At 36.3% G+C, this 22610-nt stretch overlaps 1 protein-coding gene across 8 annotated transcripts in view; it reads right to left on the bottom strand.

Annotated features, from left to right (window-relative positions):
• Window positions 1-22610, bottom strand: part of TBC1D5 (TBC1 domain family member 5) — a 315390-nt gene that overhangs the window by 162188 nt on the left and 130592 nt on the right. For all 8 annotated transcript variants that reach the window (XM_088054565.1, XM_088054556.1, XM_014248648.2 and 5 more), the window contains one exon: window positions 22234-22369. In XM_088054565.1, coding sequence (XP_087910691.1) covers window positions 22234-22333 — 100 coding nt within the window. In that variant the 5' untranslated portion in view covers window positions 22334-22369. The remainder of the gene's footprint in view (window positions 1-22233; window positions 22370-22610) is intronic.

Raw genomic sequence — 22610 nt, 5'->3', positions numbered from 1 at the left:
AATGAGCACCTAAACACTTATGCTCAGTATCTTAAGCCTTTATATGTGATGTTTGAAATTCAGGGTATTTCTTCGTTGTTTCAAAGACCCGTATCTTGTCCAAATTAAGCTTTCCTTTTTCACAATGAAAACCAAACAGAGGAGTAAATTTGTTTCATTAACAATATTAAAGCAAAGATTTCTGAGTTCGCTGTATGGGGAAAAGGCAATAAAGTTTTGAAGAGGGAAAAACTGCTTTGTTCCTTCAATCCCCTAGTTGAAATTAATTATAGCAAATGTTTATGAAAACATCTGTTCCATATAGTTATAAATTCTTAATTTTAGCATGGGCGATTCCAAGCTCCTCTATTATTTTGAAAGAGAACACTGACAACTGGAAGGTTTACAAAAGAACAGACAATTTGTATTTTTACAGCACCAAATCTGCAGTTTGGAAAGTCTTCAGGATCTCTGCAGCAAAGGAAAAATAAAATACAAAAAGCCTGAGACGACCGAAGCTTTCCGTTGTGGGTTCGCTGATAGACCAAAATGGCAGTGGGAGGAGCCAAAAAATAAAAAAAAGAAAATAGAAGGAGAATTAATGCCGAAAACACACGGCAAATTGAGATTTTACTACATAAAGTAGATGTTTAAGAAGTGAAACGTCGCGGAGCTGCGGCTTTCCGCGCGAGGGATGCGGGAGGGGAGCCGGGCGCTGCCGCGCGGTGCCAAGAGAGGGCGCTGCAGAGTTTGGGAACCGCCGGCCGCGGCTGCCGCCGGCTCCGGGCGGGTTCGGCCGCCCCCGCCGCGGGCTCGGCCCGCCGGACCCGCACAGCCCCCGCCGGACCCACACAGCTCCCGCCGGACCCACACAGCCCCCGCCCGACCCGGGAACCCCTGCCGGACCCACACAGCCCCTGCCAGACCCGGGAACCCCTGCCGGACCCACACAGCCCCTGCCAGACCCGGGAACCCCCGCCCGAGCCGCGCAGCAAGTCAGCCTTTCAAGTGATGAAATGCAGCGCGCTCGGAGCAGCGTCCAGCAACTACTGTAAATAGTGCCTTCAGCTAAAGAATTACTTCTGATAGTTATTAAATAATTGTTAGGCCGGAAAGTTGGGGAACGTTTCACTCAGAGCAAGTTCGGTTTTGTGAAATAAATACGACGTAACTTTTGGGTGAGCAATCTTTTACGTACAAACCTGGCTCTCTGTCCCTCTCTTCAAGTTCATTTAGCATCAGAAGTACACTTAGAATGCATGCAGCACAGATTTCTGATAGCATTTTAGTTTTATCAGCTCTGCCCTAAAATATTATATTTTGCCACGAATGAAATAAAAAACCTATACACTATGATAATTACTGGTATATGAAGATAATGAATTGTGAAATGAACTAATGGAACTTGCCAGTTGATCTACATTGGTCTTAGGGTGAAATATTTTGTTTAATCTTCAGTATTGACATGAAAAAAATATATTAAGCATTAACTGGGGTTTTCCCCCCCCTTTAAGCATATTTTAATTATGAAAGGAACAATTTTACAATTGCAAATCACAATATAGTACCTGCAGAGATGCGAATCTTGTGATAGTGAAAGCTGGTCACATTTGGAAATAGGTAAGGAACACTGGCACCAAGGTGCAAAATCAAAGCCTGTTTTAGCCCTGCTGTAAGCTGTTTCAACAGTATGATAGGCAGACACATTGGTTTCCATTTAGGAAAAAAAAAACTTCTGGAGATAATATCTTGTACCGCACGTTGCTCAAACCCTGTCTTTTCTATTGCTGACTTGTGACAATCAAGTGGCACCTTCCATGATCTTTGCTTATAAAATCACAATTGTGTATGTGTATATGCATATATGGGTAAACTCGGTGTATTCTCCAGGCAGCATCTCTGTTTGAAACAATTTTGTTTATGCACTTCTGTTTAAATCAAGACACATGAAAGTAAGAGGGTTTCCATTTTAAATGAAACTGCTGCTGAGTGTTCAAAAATCCAAACACCCAACGATGTCACTAGGTTAGTCTGTAAATTAACATGCCACTGTTCCCCATGCTAAATGTATGTGTGAAAAAGTGTGGATGGGAAAAGATATACAAGGGTCTAGATGACTGATTCTGAAATTAGAATGTAGCATGAGTGTTTAAGAAATGTAGTCCCATGCAGCTCAATTTAAAATAAATTCAACAATAAGTACATTCAAGGGACTTATTTATAATATTTCTTTTCCTGTTAAAGCCTCTGCATTTACCAAAATAGACTGAGCTATACACTGTACTCTAAACTAAAACTAATATAATACACAGAGTAAGAAATTTTACTCGAAGGGCACTGAACTAATTCATAAGAATGCTTCCAAAGAATTCCCGAGTGATTGCAAGTTACCAAAATCCCAAATACTTTATATCCAGATGTGTTTTAATATAATCTCTCTAGGCATGATGGGAAGGAAAGAAGTTTAACTGATGCAAATAGTGATTTAAACTCTTCAGAAAATGCATGTACATGGAAAAATAGTTTGACTTCCCATTTAGTGGGAAGCACACAATACTAGCTTATATAAGCAAACGTGACTCTAAAGTCGATACACATTTAGTCCCATAATGCCTGAACTGAATTTGCTACCAGCATCAATAATACTGGTAGAACAAAAAAATCCACAGGGTAAGGTAAAAGGTGATTCTTCTAAGTGTTTTTCAGTTATTTCTCCCAGTGCACCTGTCTTTGGTCCATAGTATATTATGTCCACTTCTGTTCATATGCTCAGTGCTAGAGCCTGTCTCTGCTACATAGCCTGGCTTATCATTTATCATGTGTAACCTACACAAATTCCTAGGTCATCTCATCAAGTGTGACTCAAAGGACTCCAGGAAAAGATACAGACATTTTGGTGTAGTCTAACTGAAGTGGAAACTGTCACATCATCTCTAACTTGAGTAAATACTTTAAGAGCGCACACAATTTTCAAAATCACAAATTGGCAAAATTAGTAAAACAGAGGATGGAGTAATCCAGTTTAACTAGGGACATGCAGCATAACTAGACTTTGCAGAGAAAGACAAAAAAAATAAAAAATCTTAGAATCTGCCTGGCATCATTGCTAGGAATTTACATCCTGATGATATACAAATGCTGAGTGACTTATACTTGCATCCAGAAGAATTTAGCTAATTTTAACTTATAAACAGCCTAAAAGGCCTTTGAGCTATAAATCACAATAAACTAAAGATGGCAAAAGGCAATAAACATGAGTTAATGACTCAGCATCCTCCTGAGATAGCACTGGTCATGCAGCTTTGCTTAATCTTAGACATGCACAATCACTATAAAAAGGTGGTCTCCAGAGACCATTTACACTGACAGTAAGAAAAACACACCATCTCTTTACATCTTTGAAGGCTACTATTGTCCTTTAACTTACTTCAATTACATCCTATTTTTAACCACATTTCTATCTTATAGATTGTTGCAATCCTTCTGTTTGGGATGATAAATCATATGGATGTATAGTTTAATTTTCATATTCAAAAGCAGTAATGCATATTCCATTGAGCTCAGAAAAAAAAAACAACAAAACCGAAGCAAAAAAGATTGATCAGGAGTTTTCTAGCATTCTGTTGTTTTTCCAAGATTAAATGATAGTAGAAGACAAACAAGAAAGGATTAAGTGCTCTTTTATTGAAATGGAGCTGCCCTTTCAACAAGGAGACAGCTCATTTACAACTGAGAATAACAGGTTTATCAGGAGAAAAGCCAGCCTGGCCAGGGAGCCACGTGGCAGTGATATGCAGCCTCACCTCCTAAAGTCGGGGAGATGGTCCCATGATAACCAGGACCAGGAGCTAAAATAAACTTTGCTTCTTTCTTGCTGCTTATCAAAGGATGTTACTGCAGCAGGCTGATGACTTACAGCATTGCTGATGGATGTGAAAGGCTCCTTAAAGCAAAATGTGCTCTCCTGGACCTTCTTTCTGGAGTGCAAATGTGTTTAGGAACACGATGAAAATAATACCCCTTTCCTTCGTCCAGTACATGCATGCAAAGATAGACAGCCTGAAATCAGAGCATCCATGTGGCTACTGTGGTGATGTGTGTAATTAGCTACTTGCTTCTCTGAGATGGGAAAACAGGCAGCATTTATGGCTAGGAGGCAACCAGAAAGAATAAAAATAATTTTGGAATAATAAATGAATAAAAGAATAAATGGAAACATAGAAATTTGGGCACATGAGAAACTAAAGGGCAGAGGAGCTCCTGGGCATGCAGTGGAAGGGCTGGCACTACCCCTGAGAGGCAGCAGCAGAGCCATGGGGTTTAGCTCCGAGGAAGAGGAGACAGACAAGAAGCTTCATGTAAGGAAATTGTCACAGATGCAGGACTGGGCAACGTCTGGGCTTTCCTTAAATGCTACAGTTGTAAAAGCACACAGTAAGAGGTGAAGAAAGTCCTCTGTGAAGGAATGTGGGAAGCTGCCAGTCTCTAAAATGTCCAGGGTCAGAGGAAAGGATCTTGGACTCCCACAGCATCCCTGACACCCCAGCTCAGCTCTGCCAACTCCTTCCAGTTGCAACCTCCTCCTTCTCTATCACAACTCCCCTTAGCATGGCAGGAAGCAGCCAGATCTGTAGGTCCAAAAGGCTACTTTGGTTTTATATTAACATAAATTGCAGAATAATAGATTAAATTTGTTAGAAATAGGGATCATGCTCACATCTATTTAGTAAACATTTTTTAAATAATGTAACTAAGTAACACATTTAAAATTATCTGGGTGAGACTCAAGACCTGTTCCAACAGCATCAGAGACTAGAGGTAGCACAATTCAGAAACAGTTTAAAAAAAATAAAATTAAAAATCATGTTACTTTCACCTTACAGCAGTACTAGCTCGTGACAACCATCTGAGAAAAAAAGCCAAAACCTGAGGACAACCAACACTGTCACAAGGACTCAAATACCCAACATTTGAAGGGTGTTACTGCTGCTCATGGAAAAGCCCTTATCTTAATCAAATTAACTATACAGGAGTAACATGCACCAGGAAGGGACAACTGAGCTTACAGCTGCCTAACCTGGTTTTACAAGATGAAGCCAGAAAGCCCTGGACTACCATTAAGGCTGTTAATTCTTGGAATACATTGTGCATCCAGAAGACCTGTAACTGAGAGAACCTGAAATGGAGCAGTACCCTATGTTTTCTATAAATTTCTCCAAAGAAAAAACATGTCACCAAACAGTATAAAAGTATTGAACTAGAGCTTTCAAGCTGCCAAATTGAAATATGCTAAAGCATAATGAAAACACTAGATTTTAATCAAAATTCTTGTAAATCAACCTTTAAGCAATTTGGAGAGTACCAACTGTGCACTTTGCTGGTGCAAAAGCAGATGCATGTTGTGAATGACAGATCTAGAAAAACTTGAAGAGCAAAGGTATATATGCAGTAGCAGTAAACTCTAGATGTCTGAGAGATGAAAGTCCACAGCTACATCAGAATATAAAAATATATCAAACTGACAGCAAGAATGACAAAACACTTCTATTTACTACAGTGCAAGGTGCTTTGTCAAACAACTATCACTTTGTTGTAGATATTGAGGAAAAAAAACTTCCCCACAAAACATTTTTGCCAAAAAGTATGTAATCCATCACAGGACAGATTTCTGTTCTCCACCCTTGCCCTCCTGTGTGGAGGATGAGTAGTGTCAATCCCTAGTGGCACTTCAGAATGGAACTAAGGATGCAAGTACAAAGCACTTGAAGACGTAAGAAACATGAGACTTGTAAAATGCAAATGAGACAAGTATGACTAGATTTTTCTTGTGCCTAATGATTTTAGCGAAGTTTTCCAAAAGTTTCATGATTTAATTTACAGAATAATAGGAAGAATTATTTAGTAGTAGTCAATTCTTCCCAACAGTTATCTTGGTTCTCTAAGACAAAAAATGTCCAGTATCTTTTAGCAAAAAAGGAAACAGTCTGTGTGCAAGACAAAAATGTCATCCAGCATTGAAGAGATTCAGCTTTTTGATTTTGCATTTTTTGACCAAATGCCACCAAAGGAAAATGTGAGAAGGCATTTTACATATGTAATTCATATTAAAACTCAAAAATAACCATCTGGAGATCAACAGAACAATCCTGAGGGTCTACAAATTCTAAAATATTTTCCCTTTTCCTACCAAGCATGATATCTCTCTGTCGAGCTGGAGAGGAGAAAAAGTTTTGGATTAGAGACCTTGGCTCTTCCATACTAGAGCTCTGCATTCACAACAGACTTCATTCACACTGTTTCCCCCAACACTGCATCCAGACCTGAAAGGAATGGGTCTGCACCAGGTCATTCGGCATATCCATAGTGTGGTGTTAGAGTCCCTGGAGGAGGTGCTGAATTTTCATGCATAATATGGAAGTGAAATTCCATACAATAGCAGTCTTACTCAAATACAGGCATTATTTGAAAAAGCACTCTATGCTGTGACTGCAGGTTGTAAGACAGAGCAAGAAAGAATATCTATGTCTGAACAAGGCTTCCATTTCCTCCCATTGGAATGACAGTGAATAAAGACGACGAAAATTACAGCATGTGAATACTGGTGTAATTACCGAATGGTTCCCCACATAATTATGCAAAACAAATATATCCATAAGTTAATGTAGCCCTTTTCTTTTTGAAACAGAATTTTCATGCCATCCATCAGTCACCCAAAAACACAAACCTTAGATGACTTAAGTACACAGAATTTACTCATTTGGTCTGTAATATAAGCAACGCATGTGAGTAGAAATAAAGGTTTAATGAAACAAAATAACATACTCCACTAGGGAAAACATATTTTGCCTAAAGAAAAAACTAATGTAAATAAGAGGAGGCTTGACTATTTGATAAATATAGCCCCAAAGGTTATATGTTTACTGAAAGAATATAAATATTGTAGGTGATGCAGATTTTTTTTATTTGTCTGGAAACATTAATTGCTTTCTAAATACAATAATATTCTTTCAAACTGTGGGGTCTCATTTCTTTTACTGCAACAAGTAACCAATTACCTAACAGAAATGTTTACATTAATCACAATCACTCTATATTTTAGTTTTTATACCACCTATTTTATTTTTGCTTAGAACTGAACTCCCTCAGGCATTCTTTTGTGCCAACTGTTAATTTCTATCAGTGATAAAGTTCCCTTAAGCTTCTTTTAACATCTACTGGACATGACCTCATAAAATTTAATGCCACTCATTAACCCCAAGCACTTAACTTTACACAGTAATGTCAGGCATCTGACTTTTCAGTGCTTGAGAAATCCAAGTGGGAACTGTTTGAGAGATACAAATTACAAATCACTTGAGTAGTAGAAAGAGCTGCAGTGAACAATATTAAAGGGTAAATCAAGACTTTAGCAAAAGTAGGGTTCTTGTGATGCCTTCTATCTAAAATTATAAAACATTTATACAAACAGGGGAGAGGCTGCAACGTGATTGTTTTGGCTTGTGAGGGGACTGAAATTCAGAGCTGAGGCTGAATGCCAGGTTTTTAACACTGTCTGAAGCAAATATGATGCTTTCTCTGCTGTCCAGTAGTCTTCAGGCATTTTTGAGTAGCACAGGTTTTAGGATCACCTTACATTCTACAAAGGCCACACACCAGTGAGACTGGGGTAAGCCAGAAGAAGCAGTTCCTTCAAAGTGCTCATCCCTTTTTTCCTGCAACAGCCTTGCCTAGGTTTATCTGTACAGTGTGGTTGTTCTTCCGATTTTGGTTATGTACCAAGAAAGCTCTCGGAGGGACAGCACTGTTTTTATTTTCCCCGAGATGCACAGATGGGTGATGTCTGCTTAACTCATTTAACCATATTTCCCAGTGGCTTCACACATGTTGGAGAAAATGTGGAAAATTCTAGAGGTGAATGAAAAAAAAATACTTAACAACAATTTTCTGGCTTCTCTTGAACCATTCAAGGACATTTCTTGTGGGGAGTTGAAACTGAGTGACAGCCTGTCATGGCCCTGACAAAAAGGCAAAAATAAAGGCACATTGTTAGGAAAAAAAAGTGGTTTATTTTGTATTTCTGTTGGCTCAAGGGATATCTAAGCATCCTCTGTGAAAAAGGACAGTGCTATGCAGCTAGAAACATGGCCCATCGGAGTTCCTGATAGCAATCTGCTTATTCAGCTCTGTTATGGAAAGTCCCCTCCCCCTGACTGTACCCAGGGTTTGCTTTTTCTTGGTGTCACAGGCTGTTAAATTCTGGGTTAAGCAGTTGATGCTGTTGGAGCAGGGATCAGCTTAACATTTCTATACAAATTATACAAGGTAGCTATAAATTGCTTCATGAGAAGCCACGTGAGATTTGATGTGATGTATCTAAATGCTACAAGTTTATTTATTTTTCAGCAGCAAAAAGAGCCGGCTCTCGGAACTTAGCGGTAGCTCCTGAGTTTACTGATCTTAACGGGGCAATATATTCTCTGCTACCCCATAAATCTAAACAGAAGGAAGCTGTTTTGCTGAAGCTTTATCTCCACAGAAAGGTATCGCTAAGTGAAAGGTAGGTATGACAGAATTGAGGTTTTCACACATGTACAACTCTGATCTCTGATACGAGCCCCATCTCCAATTTCTCTGAATGACTAGTTTAGCTAGAAACCACCCAGAACCAAAATCTACAGTCAATACACACACCATATTATTGAAAATAGTTTTGCATCTTGCCTGCCACTGGTCTAAGATCACTTCAGCATAATTACAGCTTGATGCAACATCAGTTAGAGGGCATCAGTTGGAAAAGTTTTTATTGCCTAATAGCAGGAAATGGTAATAAAGCAGATGTACACCAGGCCACATGACAATGGCAACCAATTGGTCTGTATTTGGCAAAGCAAAGTATTAATGTTTTGTAAACACAATGTATGTTATACTTTTCTAACAATAGGGATGTAAATCTCTGCACAGCATAAACACTTGAGCTGATCAACACAGAGATACTGCTGTGCTAGGTACTTTGAAGTTGTAGATAACAGCTCAAGCTGTAAGATGCCAAAAAAATTGGAAGTTTATAAAGAATCAGTGCCAGACTCTTAAATGTAGCAGCACTTGTGGGACTTTCTGTAATATAAATAGCAATTACCTTCAATGCAGAATGTATTTGCAAAAATAAATATACTGGCGCATATACCAAAACTCACAACACAGTTTTTTTGAGAACCCAACTTTAAAATCTGTAAATTGAGTAAAACCCCCAAAACAATCTTTTGCTCAACACCACACCCCCTACCATGCAGTGCCGAAATCCACATATACATGTGCACGCACATACACAACCGCTCCAATATCCATACGCAAACACGACAGTCTCAGTGTGAGGGCATCTACCCTGTAGACAATTCAATCAATCTCTCAAGTGACACTCACACGTGCCTGCACACACAAAAGCAGATGTGGCATTAAGATTTACAAAGTTATTGAAACTTTTAACAAGTAAAACGCATCTTTACTTAGCTACACCAGAATGAGGAATAAAGGGGTTTACATATGTTCCAATTCTAAACCTATCAATCAAACCCATGTTATTCCTTTGGGAGCTTATTTACATGCATATTTATCAGCCTCACATGCTAATTCCCTGCTGTTTTATGCCTGCGAGGCATGTTTATGAGTCATAATTGTTGATCTCATTTGATGTATTTCACTGAAGTAAGACATTATTCAGTTATGTGGCCTAATGTCAATGAATTACGATGACCTGATCTTCGAAATGCAACTTGCTCTTTAATTTTTATTAGATCATTACTTATTCAGAAGAAGAAATACAGTAAAATGGAAGATCACATGTTTTTATAGCCATTTTACTTTAGCATCTGATTTTTGAAACACTCCTCCCTACCTCTAGGCAAAGTTTTAAAAGTGTAATTCATAAACAACAAATGAAAAGAATTTTTGCCTGAAATTAGTACGCATTTCTCAGAGTGGGACCTTTTAGAGATGTTCTTATTTTGTTTTAACCAGCCACAAGACAGGCCTTTGGAGCACGGGCATATGGTTTGCAAAAGAAAAACAACCAGACTCAATTCAAAGCCCACAAATTGTTCTTTGCCTTAACTTCATCAAAAATGCAACCAGAGACTTCAGAGCATCTGAGAAAGGACTAAAAAAATACGTTAAAAGTCCCTGACTTTCAAAACTGACTCATCATCTTTAATGCTAAGTGGTGTCAATTTATAAACAGAAACTCACTTGATGGTCAAAGCAAAGACCTAAAGAAGGAACAATTATGATGTATACAAACTTCATTGCAGTAGCCTGCGTTGTGCCATTAATGGCTGTTTCTAGGTGGCAAGCCAGAAATGGTGATGATAAGCATCCATGCTGTAGGATCCAGTGTAAGTTGCTCCTTACACTAGGCTAATAGAAAATCGCCACTGTATACATAATTTACTACATGATTTTCAGATATCCCCATTTTCTATCTTAATATTCAGTATTGTTTTAATGCAATTATTATCAATTAAATATCTTCAAAAGTTTCCAAGTTGCTACTCTGAGCTACAGCTTTAACAAGGAACAGAGTAATATGCAAGAAAATAAAACTATCTTTAGCTAAGTAATGCAAATTCAAAATGCAGGCTCATTTTTCCATAAGAATCTCAAACTGAATATGACAGATATGAGTAAGTGTCTTTGAAATCACAAAAAACCTGCAAGTATCTTCCTAAATTTGTAATATGTAGAGGACTAGAAGTATCATAAATATAACATTAATTCCAAGACAAAAAATCCCCAGGATATTTTTCATGTCCAGAATGAAATCAGGCTTTATATGCTCTTTTTTAAAAGTGAAAAAGAGCATTTAATCCTGTGTTTACATGGTATTTTTCCAAATCAGAAGTTTGCTTCTGACAGCATACATTACAGACCAGTTTCTCTAAAAAACCTAAAAATCTTCACTTGAACAAGTAGTTATTCTAATAACACAGTTACAAGTGTATAACTTTGGTTCATGCAAGTGCCACAGCTGAAACTGTTACATGTTCATCATAAATACAAATTCAAATATGAATTATAAAATACATTAAATTTAATTCTGCAGAAAAATGTCAATTCCCTAACTTTTTAAACAGATTTTTTCACTTATTATTCACCATGTTATTGTCACAAGAACCCCAAAACAGAACTAGAGTTCTCCACAGTGTAAGCTCTAATTTACAGCCCTTCTTTCTTTCAAATTCAAATAAGGAAAAGGCACAAGCTCACCTGCCTGGGGTACTTTTATTTTCTTTGTTTTTTTAGAATAGCAACAATTGATACTACATTTCTTCTGGCAATAAAATCTTCATCTCAGTAAGGCAATAATGTGGTGACCTTGCTGTAATAATTCAGAATGGAGCTTTGTAGACTTTTGCGAAGAAATATTTTCTTTCATACTTCAATAAACAATGAAACAACATTGGGTCACAGAAGTTTGGAGGTGGCCCTGTGGCTCCATATGCTTCTCTCCTCCATTAAGATAACATCTGTTCTGGCCACCAGTCAGCAAATCAACTTTGATGAGAATTCATCTGTGCGCAAAGTAGAAATACCCAATAATGGACAGATTTATGTTTCATTGCTCCACCCTTTAAATATTTCAAATTGTAAGAAATAAAACTAACAATGGCATCTTCCAAAATTATGAATAACATATAAAAAAATGTACCCCTTTATAATGAAACTCAAAACATTATCAGATCGTTGTAAACATATTTTCACATGTATTACATGATCTATCCCTTCAATTGCACTTAGGACTGAAACACTATCCAGTTCATTTTTCCTAAGGTTAAATCATTGATTCCATTACAAATCAAATTTCTCAGAAGAAAAGAATTATCACCACCATAAAGCTTTATCTGGATGAAGTTTGTGCCTTTTATCTTTTAGGACAGAAGATCAAGAATAATAATTTGTAATGGTATATCAAAATTTTAGTGGAGAAATTTATAATACAGGCTACTTCCTAATATTTTGGTTATATGGTCCCAGTTGCACTAAACTGGATGGGATTTGTTCAAAAATTTGAACATAGTCTTCCTATCCCTTCCTATTACTGTTTATCACTTTAGTATCCAAGCAAAGTATTTAACTGCCAGCTGTTTGTGCAGAAATAAGGTATTTAGAATTTATCACTAAAGCTGTGAAACAACTCCAAGATCATTGATCCCAACCTTTGACTGAACACTACCACATCAAGTAAACCACAGCACTGTTGTGCTTACTTTGAAAAACTCTTGTGAGAAGTATTTTGCCTCTTCTTAAAACAGGACCTGGCAATGCTAAGATACAAAACTATGAAATAAATAAGCATAAATAAATCAGCTTTGACAATCAGTTAATTAAGGTGGAGTAGTATTCCTTAGATTTGTAGCCAAATCATGTTTTAATAGTAACACCCATATATATCTGTATTGAGACACCATTTTATCAAAGGTTCAGGAACAGTTTAATGTATTCAAAATATTTTAATTTCATTTAATTACTCAAAATACTGAAAAGGTGAAAATGATCCATGTCTTTTGAAATACTTTTCAATTCCATTACCAAAAATACTTTTAGTTGAAATTTCTAAGATGATATATGCTTATTTAAATTTGCACATAAAACATGAAAAAGTTGTGCCTGTGTGTTCTGTACCAAAGTCACTCTTTCTTAATTAAGTAGTCACTTGCCTCACAAAAACTGCCTGAAATAAAGAAAGAAAGAGCTGAAGGACAGCGTCATCACAGATGCAGCCTCCTGCACCTTGAATGATGTGGGTCAAGCTCCTCACCCTGCTACAGACCTCTTGTAAGAATGAGCCATATCATTTCACCAGCTTCAAATTCCTTTTTGCATGAGAACAAATAATCTGACTGTTCTTCCTATGGCAGTTACGAGAATTAATTTCTTTGCTTCTTTTGTGTATGACATCTTCTAAAAGGATGAGTTAAGCACACAGATGCAAAACAAAATATCTCAAGTCCCACTTCCCTTTTCAAGCAGACCAAGCCAAGGAGCACAAATTGCATCACAACCTTATGTGGTTGTTACAAATGGTGAAAGTAAGTCTCATTTGCTATATCCTTTTGTGTCGTTTGTGCTGTGGCTGAAATGCTATAGTCACATGATTCTCTACTAATGTAGCGAAGTAAACATGTAACATGATGAAGAAACTGAACAAAAATTCTTTGGAATACCTAAAAGATATTCTAGATCTGACAGAAGTGTTCAGTCTTGTCACAGAGTGTGTCTATGTACATCCATGTAAATCTGAAGCTTAAAATAGTCAGAAACAAAACCTACTGATAGTTCACTTAAACAAAATAAGATTTAAACACAAGCTGGCACACATGCCTGTGAAACGTGATGGTTCTTATGCAGTATTGCTCAGATTTGAGCTAGTTTGCTATTTTATTGACTGTGAAAAAAGACAGACAAAAGCAGAAAGGCTATCCACATTTCTCTCTTCTCTCCCCTGTCCCCCCATTTTGGTGCTCATGTTTAGAGAGAAAGGTGTTCTCTTATTATCCAGTATATTTAGTCTTTTTAAAATTACTGCATAACTTATGAACAAAATGAAGATTGGAACTGACTTTATAAGTCAGTTACATGCGTTCTGCCTTTGCATGGCCAAATCCTGACACCAAATGCTTAAAATCTGACACTCCCGAAACAGGAACCCCAACTAACCACAATCCAGTACCCTGGGCTAAATGACTGCTTCCCTTAAAGGGCATTCAGGCTTATTACCTTTGCAGTCAATTGGAACCTAGCCATTAATTTTAATAGGGTCAGGATCAGGCTCCTGACTTTTTCGACATCAAAGAAACATCTTTCACAGTCATTTTGTTATAAATAATTAAAGCTGATTAGTAATAATAAGGTACCTTAACCAAAAAGGTAAACAGTGGAGACATTTATTATCAAAGTAAGAAAAGAAAATTAAAATAACCTCCAACACTTTTGTATGTGCAATTCATCAGGAAACGTTGTAAAAGAACAAAAACAAATGTTGGCTCACTCCAGAGGTTCTTTGTCATCATTAATGTATTCAGGTTTTCACAGCTGAATTGCTGTACTTTGAAAAGATTTTCATGAAAGAAAACTCAAATTCAGCGCTTAAACAAAGCTGTCAGGTTACCAAGATTCGTATTTGCTTGTATGTCCAGAAAATGTTTTATCCTTTTAAAAAAACCCGTTAGGTTAGAAGTATTATTATTCCTTTGCTCTCAATTTGTAAACAACAGAAAATAAGCTTTTGTTAAGCAGCACATATTTATTTATTTATTTGCTACTGCAAAGCTGAAACCAGCAGTTAAAAATATCTGTTCCATACCTGGTACAGATATTTCACTTCATTACTAGTTCTGTTCCTCAAATTGATACAAATGACCTCCTTCTGTTTCTGTCTGTCTGCTTGCCTGATCAGCGGAGCTAATTGTCAGAGCTGGGGAGATCTCCTGTACCTAAACAGAAGATATGCAGTTTGTAACCTGCTTAATTTGCCTTATGTCCTGGATGGCCCTCAGTATGTTGTTCATTAAAGTATCAGCTGTTTCGGCTGTTGCAGTGGCAACCTAAGCATAGGCCTATTTTTCTTTGTTAAAAGGCCAGATTGTCAATAAATAATACATCTTATCAGATAATTTCTTACCACTTAAATATGACAGTACTTTATTTCTCTCCCCTTTCAAGTGTCTCAGTTTTGCATGTCCAAAGAGGATGAGGGCAGGGTACAATGGAGGCTGAAGAATAAGGCTTATCAGTCAATTGAAAGCCTAAAAAGGAAGCTTTGCAGTATCACTTTAGTGAAAGTAGGCTGAAACCTTCTCTTTTTAAAATAAGGAATTCCAGGTCCTCATAAATGTCCACATACATGAAAAACAGGAAACATCCCATCTGTAGTGACATATTTCTGTTATATAGAACAATCAATTTCTAATTCAATCAAATTTGTGACAGTTAAGCCCTTTAAAAATGTTTTAACATACATTTAATCTCAGATACAGAGGTCTGTAACATCAGCTAGCAGCTCACAATTCATTCACTGCTTTGTAAATTACAATCTTTGGTACGTCACGACAGAAGTGAACCCAGACATTTAATTATTATCTTGTCCCAATCATGCTGGCCTCAGCTAGAATTCTGATTTACTAGTCTTTTATATTATACATACACAAGTACAATCAAACATGTACGGTACAATTTTTTTAAATTAAGAGAATATGCCTTTTCCATATGGAGGAGATACAGCCATTTAACATAATTTGATCATTGCCTGGAAACACTTAATATGTGAGGTGTTTATGGCTAGTAACCTTCATATTGTATTTCTTTATATAGTCTGAGTAAAATATTCAAAACAATGATTTTGTTCTCATTGTTACCTTATGTATAACTTTTTTTATAATGAACTAGTTTTAAACCACTTTTAATTTCATTTACAGGTTTTTATTAAAAAAGATTATTCTGTTTTATTTTGCTGTTCAGTAAGTTACTATCATTTAAATGGAAATATCTTCTCGGTATTTTAAGGTTCTCTAAGCATGTAATATTTATTAATAAAAATTTAAATTTCTTTTTCATTTAACTTGCCTTCTTTTCTTTTGTACTACAAGTATGACTATGCCACATGTATAGTAGAAAGCAAGATGAGAGCCAACTAGTTGATTTTTAACTTGGATTAGGGAAAAGCAAAGAAGAGAAAAAGAAAAGCTCAAATCAGCCTCTCCCAAAGTATGGTCATAAGGAGTTAGAAGAATGACATGAGGCTGACAAGTGATTTATGCCACTATTCAGGCAGAGTTGTATCTGGAAAGACCTGGAAACCCCTAGCTTGAATGAATGAACTGAGGTGCAGTGCCAGTGTTGCTAGTGAGAATGGTCTTCTTGTCATACCCTGATTTAGAGTGAAACTTCCAAAACAAACATTTTAATTTCCCTTAGATCAAGAGAAGCCCAGAAAAGTTGTGAACGTGCCATCCCTGGATGTGCCAGCCCTTCAAGATTGGGCTGGAGAGAGTCTTGAGCAACCTGATTTAGTGGGAGGTTTCCTGCCAGTGGTGGGGGGGTTGGCACTGGATGGTGTTTAATTTCTCTTCCAACCCAAACCATTCCATGAATAGACATCACTGTCCGAAAGGTCATCCTGGTATCTGCCATATCAACCACTGAAACCCATTTCCCTACATGATGTTTGTGCCAATGACCCCTGTCAAAGAATAACCTCCAAGTTGGAGGGTTAAACCCTGATGCAATGTGCTACTCATGTGAAGCCACCAAAATCCCCTGAATCTACCAATTCTAGAGAGGAAAATCCAGCTCTTGAAGCTGGTATTTCACAAGCCCATGGCAGCTATTCACATTTACTCCCACAGCTGAAGTAATTAAAAATACTCCTGCAGTTCCTAAATATAAATTGGCAGTATGAAACCAAAGGGCCCACAAGAAGCAAATTTCTAAGAGGATGTCAACACCTGTACAAATTTCAAGTAAAAATTGTACTCTGTGTTAGCTAAGATAGCTAGATTTTCAACTAACTATATTAAATATATGCATTTTTAAACATGCACAGCTTTTCTGTTAACTGATCTTTTAATAAAAATGTCTAATACAGAAAAGAGGAAAATGAAGAGTTGTAGGGAAGCAGCTGGTGACAGCCTGAGTTAGCTCAAGATATACTGTGTAGTTCCAATAGCCTTTGTCACTACAATCCTGTTGCAGCTCAATTAAAAGCAAGCTAAACAGCAGTTATTATTAATAAATGAATATTAAAATGCTTGTTATGTTAGCATATGGCGTTTGAAGATGTAAAAACAAGTCTTGCTTTTATTCATCCAATACAAAGTGAAACAGACTGAGGTCGGCCCCTTCTCCTCCATCATACCTGTGCCCTTAATGAGGAAGCCAAGCCCTGCAGGAGAAGCACAAAGGTTTTGAACAGGACCACTAGCAAGAACTGTACTGGTGGGGCACACTGAAGATTTCTGGCTGAAGGGTAAAACTCGCCAATGAAGGACACAGGGCCTGGGGTAAACCACAGCATGGAAATCCAAAGACATGAAGAAACAATCACAACCCTCAGCTCTTCTGTTCCAGTATAATGAAAGGTTCTCTGTTCCAATCTTGTCTTTTTAATGAAAACACACAGTAGCATGTATATTTAAAAGGGCTCTTAAAAACACCATGCTATACTTCATGTACATGTCGCTCCCTGGAGAGAAGATGAAATAACACACATTATATGACACATATGATATCATAAAATATGCTATCAAAAAATATTTGGTAAGAAAACAGTAAGTCTTCAACAACTCACTGTATTTACGTTCTCAATTGCTTTTGCCTAGGAAAGTACTTCTCACACAGAGAGGTGTAAACCCATGTGGTTGTTTCCTTTAAATGAAATGACCTCTAAAAATTGAGGTAAATAAATGCTGTACAGGGCAATCCACATTAGCACTGTATAGCTGAGTGAAGGGGGTTGTAAGGGGAAAAAAATCCCAACTTACAACACTGAGTAGCTGAGGACCAATGAGAAGATAATATAATTTTCTCATTATTCCTTAATCCTGTAACGAATGTCAAGGGTCAAAACAATCCATGTGAATTACACTTAAGATTTGGGGAAATTATTTGATAACACATGGGTCCTGCTTTGTCCAGAAAACATGGTGCTTACTTTATTACTCCATTCCTCTCTGTTTCCTACTTGTTTTCTGTATGACACTAATATAAACCAGGTATCTCAGATTCCATGTAAAGTATAGTTCTCCATGGAAATACTTTCTAGTGATCAGGGCTATGAGGTTAACACCAGAATAGTGTCATTGTCCAAAGACAAGCAATGGAAACACACACAGTATACAATCAAAATGGAAATATCAATGCTCTCTTTTCATCTCTCATAGGTTTTCATGGCAGGCTTGAGAATCAGGAGGGATGCAATATCAAGTATGAGGTGGGGAACTTATCTGTCTCAACTGGATTAATTTCAGTCACACACTCCAGTAGTTATCTTTGTCCTTCCAGTAACATCAGCCTTCTCTGTCCTCACCACCAACTACAGCTTTTACACATGAAATATATCCTGCCAAACTCCAAATCCAAAACACTCTGACCCATTAAAGGTTTCCCCTTTTCTTCTATTAAGAACAAAGAACACATTACATTTTTCTATGTGAAGTATGCTATTAAATAATAGCTTGTACACTAATTAAAGCAAATGTAATTGTGAGAACACACTGACATTGTTGAAGTAAATTACCCAATTTGTTAATAGTTTCATTTCAAGTGACCTTAATTGTATTAATTGTGATATTGAGTAAATGAAATTGAAGAGTATTAAATGCATTGTTCCAGTCTGTCCTTAGAGGATCAACTTCCTCATTATACCAATGAAATGGGAATACTACCTATTATGCTCTTCAAAACTTGTGTCGGAATGTGGTGGATGCTGTAACTTGGAGTAAAAATTTATGGCAGAAAGTTAACCTAGTTATCCCATTTCAATATAACAGAAACGTTGAGCATTTGGAAGTCAGAAAAACAGTTTGTCAGATGCAATACACAGGGAGAAGATACAACAATAATGTCTGTGATATTTCATTCAGGTCTCACAAAGTATCTGCTTGAGAGAGAGCTAAGATTCACCAATTTCTCTTTGAAAGATCCCTGTTTCAGAAGGGATTACTCAAAAACATTAGAATAAAGTGAATAAAAGCATGATTATTCTTAGAAGAGAGGATGCAGCAAGATGTCATCAACCTACCATAGACAAAAGACAACATAGTAACGCATACATACCTAGATGCATGTAAATTAAAATACAACCAGATCCACAAGAAACAATCAAAAATTAAAGTTTCTTAAAAGAACTAAAATATTCCATTTGAAATACTAGATTGCAAAAGTGAGAATCCCTGCCATGAATTTCTTATCAACTATTTAAAAATGCATATACATGTATTTAATGTACTTTTTTTATATCTTGAAAGAAAAATCAGACATAAGGAAAATAACACAGGCCAAATTAATCAACAGAAAAGGACAAAAATGTTATCTTAATGGATTTTTTAAAATGTTTTTAAGGGATAAAAGTTGAACAGGCTAATTCTGAATTTTTGAATTTGAACAGTTAAAGGCTAATTCTGAATTTTTTTTAAACTTGCAAACAAGTAGATTCTCATGGCTCATCATAACTCAAGATTCAAAGTTTATCAGTTACATAAAATCTGGAGAGCTACCAACACCCAGACCTTTCTCCACATGACACTTACCTCATCTGTAATGATCTAATTTCATTTGTTCAGCTAGGTAACTGTCTCATGCTGAGCATCTGCAACATTAACCCTTGCAGCTGTTCCTAGTGAACCATGTCTTATTCTTCTCAGGCCACTTCTCCAAAATCTCAAGGATACTTTGAATTTTACATCTACTCTCCATTGTGTCAACATTCCTGTCCCAAATAAACCATGTTTTCTCCCTATTCATTTACTGAAATTTTAATAAAAGCACTGAGTACTACTAGACTCAACATATTTCTGGAATCCTATCCAATATACCTTTTCAAGCTGACAGCAAGTGAACAAAAAAGTAGTTTTCCAAACAGCTACACTTAAGAGCAATCCATGTATTTTTGAGATTTCTTTAATTTTATGAAAACTGTGAGAGAATTTCATAACTCCAGCTGGACATGACATCTTCTGGTTCTCCATCAAGTTTTGGTATCAAGTGTACATGCTAAAATTACAATACTTCATGTAGATTAACAAATCTGCCTAGATCGGTAACTAAATATTTATTTTCAGCACCCTTATCAGTGATGTGTTTTTTCTTTAATCACCTCATCTCAGTGAAGACTTTTATCACTGTGCCTCCAAGGTAAGCAATCAGCCATGCTTCAAAAACACAATTCAGATATCCTGATATTCTGCAATATTGCACAGAATGTCTCCAATGGACCACCACTCCACCATATTTCTGTGATTCATGATACAAAAAAATTCAAGATTTCAGGTTTTTAAGATTTTACTGTTTTTCTCCAAGTTGATTCTGTATCACACCTGAAACTTGAGGTTGCATTGAAAAACCTTGTCTTGAAGTACTTTTGTGAAGACATTGATGGACAGACTGCATGGACAGGAACAACTGTACACTTTGATGCCTAAGGAGTAACACTAACCAAACCACGCTTTCTTTAAAGTGAAACATTAAAACTTCAAAGACTTATTCTGGATATATAAAGTTTCAAATTAAAATGCACTATGTGTTTCACAGCAAAAACGGCTATGAAGATGAAATGGATGCTTTATATAAAATATTTACATAGATAGAACATAAAAAATGTACCATAGTTGGTAACCTTTATGACTTGGGGAACCATGTATTTACATATCTTTATCCTCGCATGTGCGTATGTGTGTGTTGTGTATATATTTTTAACAGTTGACAGCTGTTTTAGAGCATACAGAGATGCCAAGCTGAATGAGGGTCTTGATTACTTCAAGATTAGCTATCTAAAGTTTCTATTCATTTTAAGTGTTGTTAGTGCGAAGAGTCATTAGTCACTTCCTTGTCTCATAGAACATCAGCATACATTTACATTGTTAATGAACATTTGGGGTAAATGAATTAATGGCACTTTTAAACATCAATTCAATCCTAATAACTTTGTATGTCATAGAAATGTTAAGGTTGGGATAAAAATGAGAAACCTTTTCAGTCAAGGTAACTAATCGCTTCTGGGCACAATAAAGGGTAAAATTAACTTACAGTGGTTTTTTAACAGGGTGAAAATTTTGCTTTTTCTTGAAACAGAGCTGAGAGAATTACCAGTTTTTTAAAAAGAAAATAGAAATCAGAAGAAAATTTTGATCTTTTTCTTGACTGGGGTAGACTAGAAGCAAGCTGTTTTTCCTCTTGAAAATGGTTATTATTTTAGGTTATTGAAAAAAAAAGATTATTTTGAAGTTTCTAAAAATATGTACAAAAATGTGTTCGGTTTATCAGGATAAAATGGCTCCATATCTTTAAGATGTCAAATATAATAGAAAAGAAACACTGACCTAGAAAAGCTATTCCATTTAATCGTCAGGTTTTAAAATACTTTCCCCATGATGTCCATTGTCATTTTCAAACATTAAAGAAGCTTTATAAACCAATGAAGAAACAGTGAAAAAATTAACTCAAAGGGACAATGAAGTTTTACCAATATATTTTGAAGCAGAACATCAGCTTCTTCTAAACTGAAGTAATAAACCTGACTGAGCAAAACTTGACATAGCTTTTTAATAAGCACTAGTAAACAGAGGATTTATAGACAAATACACCCACATAGAGTAGTTGATCCGGGTGAGGGACTTAGAAAATGTGACAAAGTTGTTTTAACTCTGTAATTTAAAATAAATTTTTTATTTTGCCCTCCTGGTACATGTGTTCAATGACTGGAAAATTACAGGTAGTTAAGGTGCCACTGTGTATAACCGAGTACTTGAGGAATGTTTTCATGACAAGGACGAGCTTTCTCATTAAGCTTATCACTTTCTTCGAACCAACTACACTGTCACTACTAGCAAATAAGCAAAAAGATGAGCAAAACAGACAGGCATTGCATTATCCAAGCAGTTTGTTCTCATTGTTCATTAGGGTCTTCCAAATACTGCATTTAACTAATTTGCTTCAGGCTCTACCTTTAGAACCTATTCATTCTATCTCAACTTTGAGATCTTTTTTCAAATAAGAACATAGGGGCTGAGTCAAACAAAAATCAGACTTTTTATTTGCATAATTTTGTCCAAAATAACATACTGAACTTTACTGCAGAATAAAAAAAAAAAAAAAGAAAAAAAAAAAGAAAATAAAAAAGAAAAAAAAGAAGAAGAAAACAAACAGAAAAGATCCCTAAACCCAAAGCATTGTAAGAGTCCATGCTTGGGAAAGTAACATAAAATCATGCTGCATTTCAATATTCTTATGCTGAAGTCAGTGTTTAGTTTATGATTAAAAAAGGCTGACAGCGCATTAAACATTTGGTTAATGCTTCTGTCTGTAATTGAAAGTTGACTTTTCATGGTTTTCATTAGTGTCAGAGTGTTCCTCACATACTTTGAAATGTTCTTTAAGTTGCCCTGTTCAACTTCATTGAATGAATTAAACAAATTATGACAGGTACAGTTATCATGACACACTTATATAAGGCATAAACTCAAAAAAAGTACAGAAATACAAACTCACCTTCGCCTGGCTTGCTCAAAAAACTCTGCAAGGGATCAATGCCTATCTCTTGTTCCTCTGTTTGCAAAGGATGACTGGTTTCAGACACAGAATGATACATATTGGCAGTAGTAAATTCCAGCTGATGAGTATTTATCTGGAGGAAAAAACCCAGAGAAACAAACACTTCAGTATTGCTTTAACTATTTTTCAATCACAGAAGTCAAGACCAAAAGTACCTAAAACCTCCCCTTATTTTGCAGGCATATCACCATTAGTTGTCTTATTAGCAGAACAATAGTGTTTCCACTTGAACATTGTAAATGTTTTATTATCTGGAGTCCAAAAGAATATTTATAGTACCTACAAATATCACACTGCAAGTAAAAGTCTAATTG

The sequence above is a fragment of the Pseudopodoces humilis genome, chromosome 1 (genome assembly GCF_049639895.1).
Source record: "Pseudopodoces humilis isolate 2021_Gansu_Grassland_sample_001 chromosome 1, ASM4963989v1, whole genome shotgun sequence".
In the NCBI taxonomy this organism is placed as follows: domain Eukaryota; kingdom Metazoa; phylum Chordata; class Aves; order Passeriformes; family Paridae; genus Pseudopodoces; species Pseudopodoces humilis.
The sequence above is the reverse complement of the archived record's forward strand: the minus strand, read 5'-3'. Positions and strand labels throughout refer to the sequence as shown.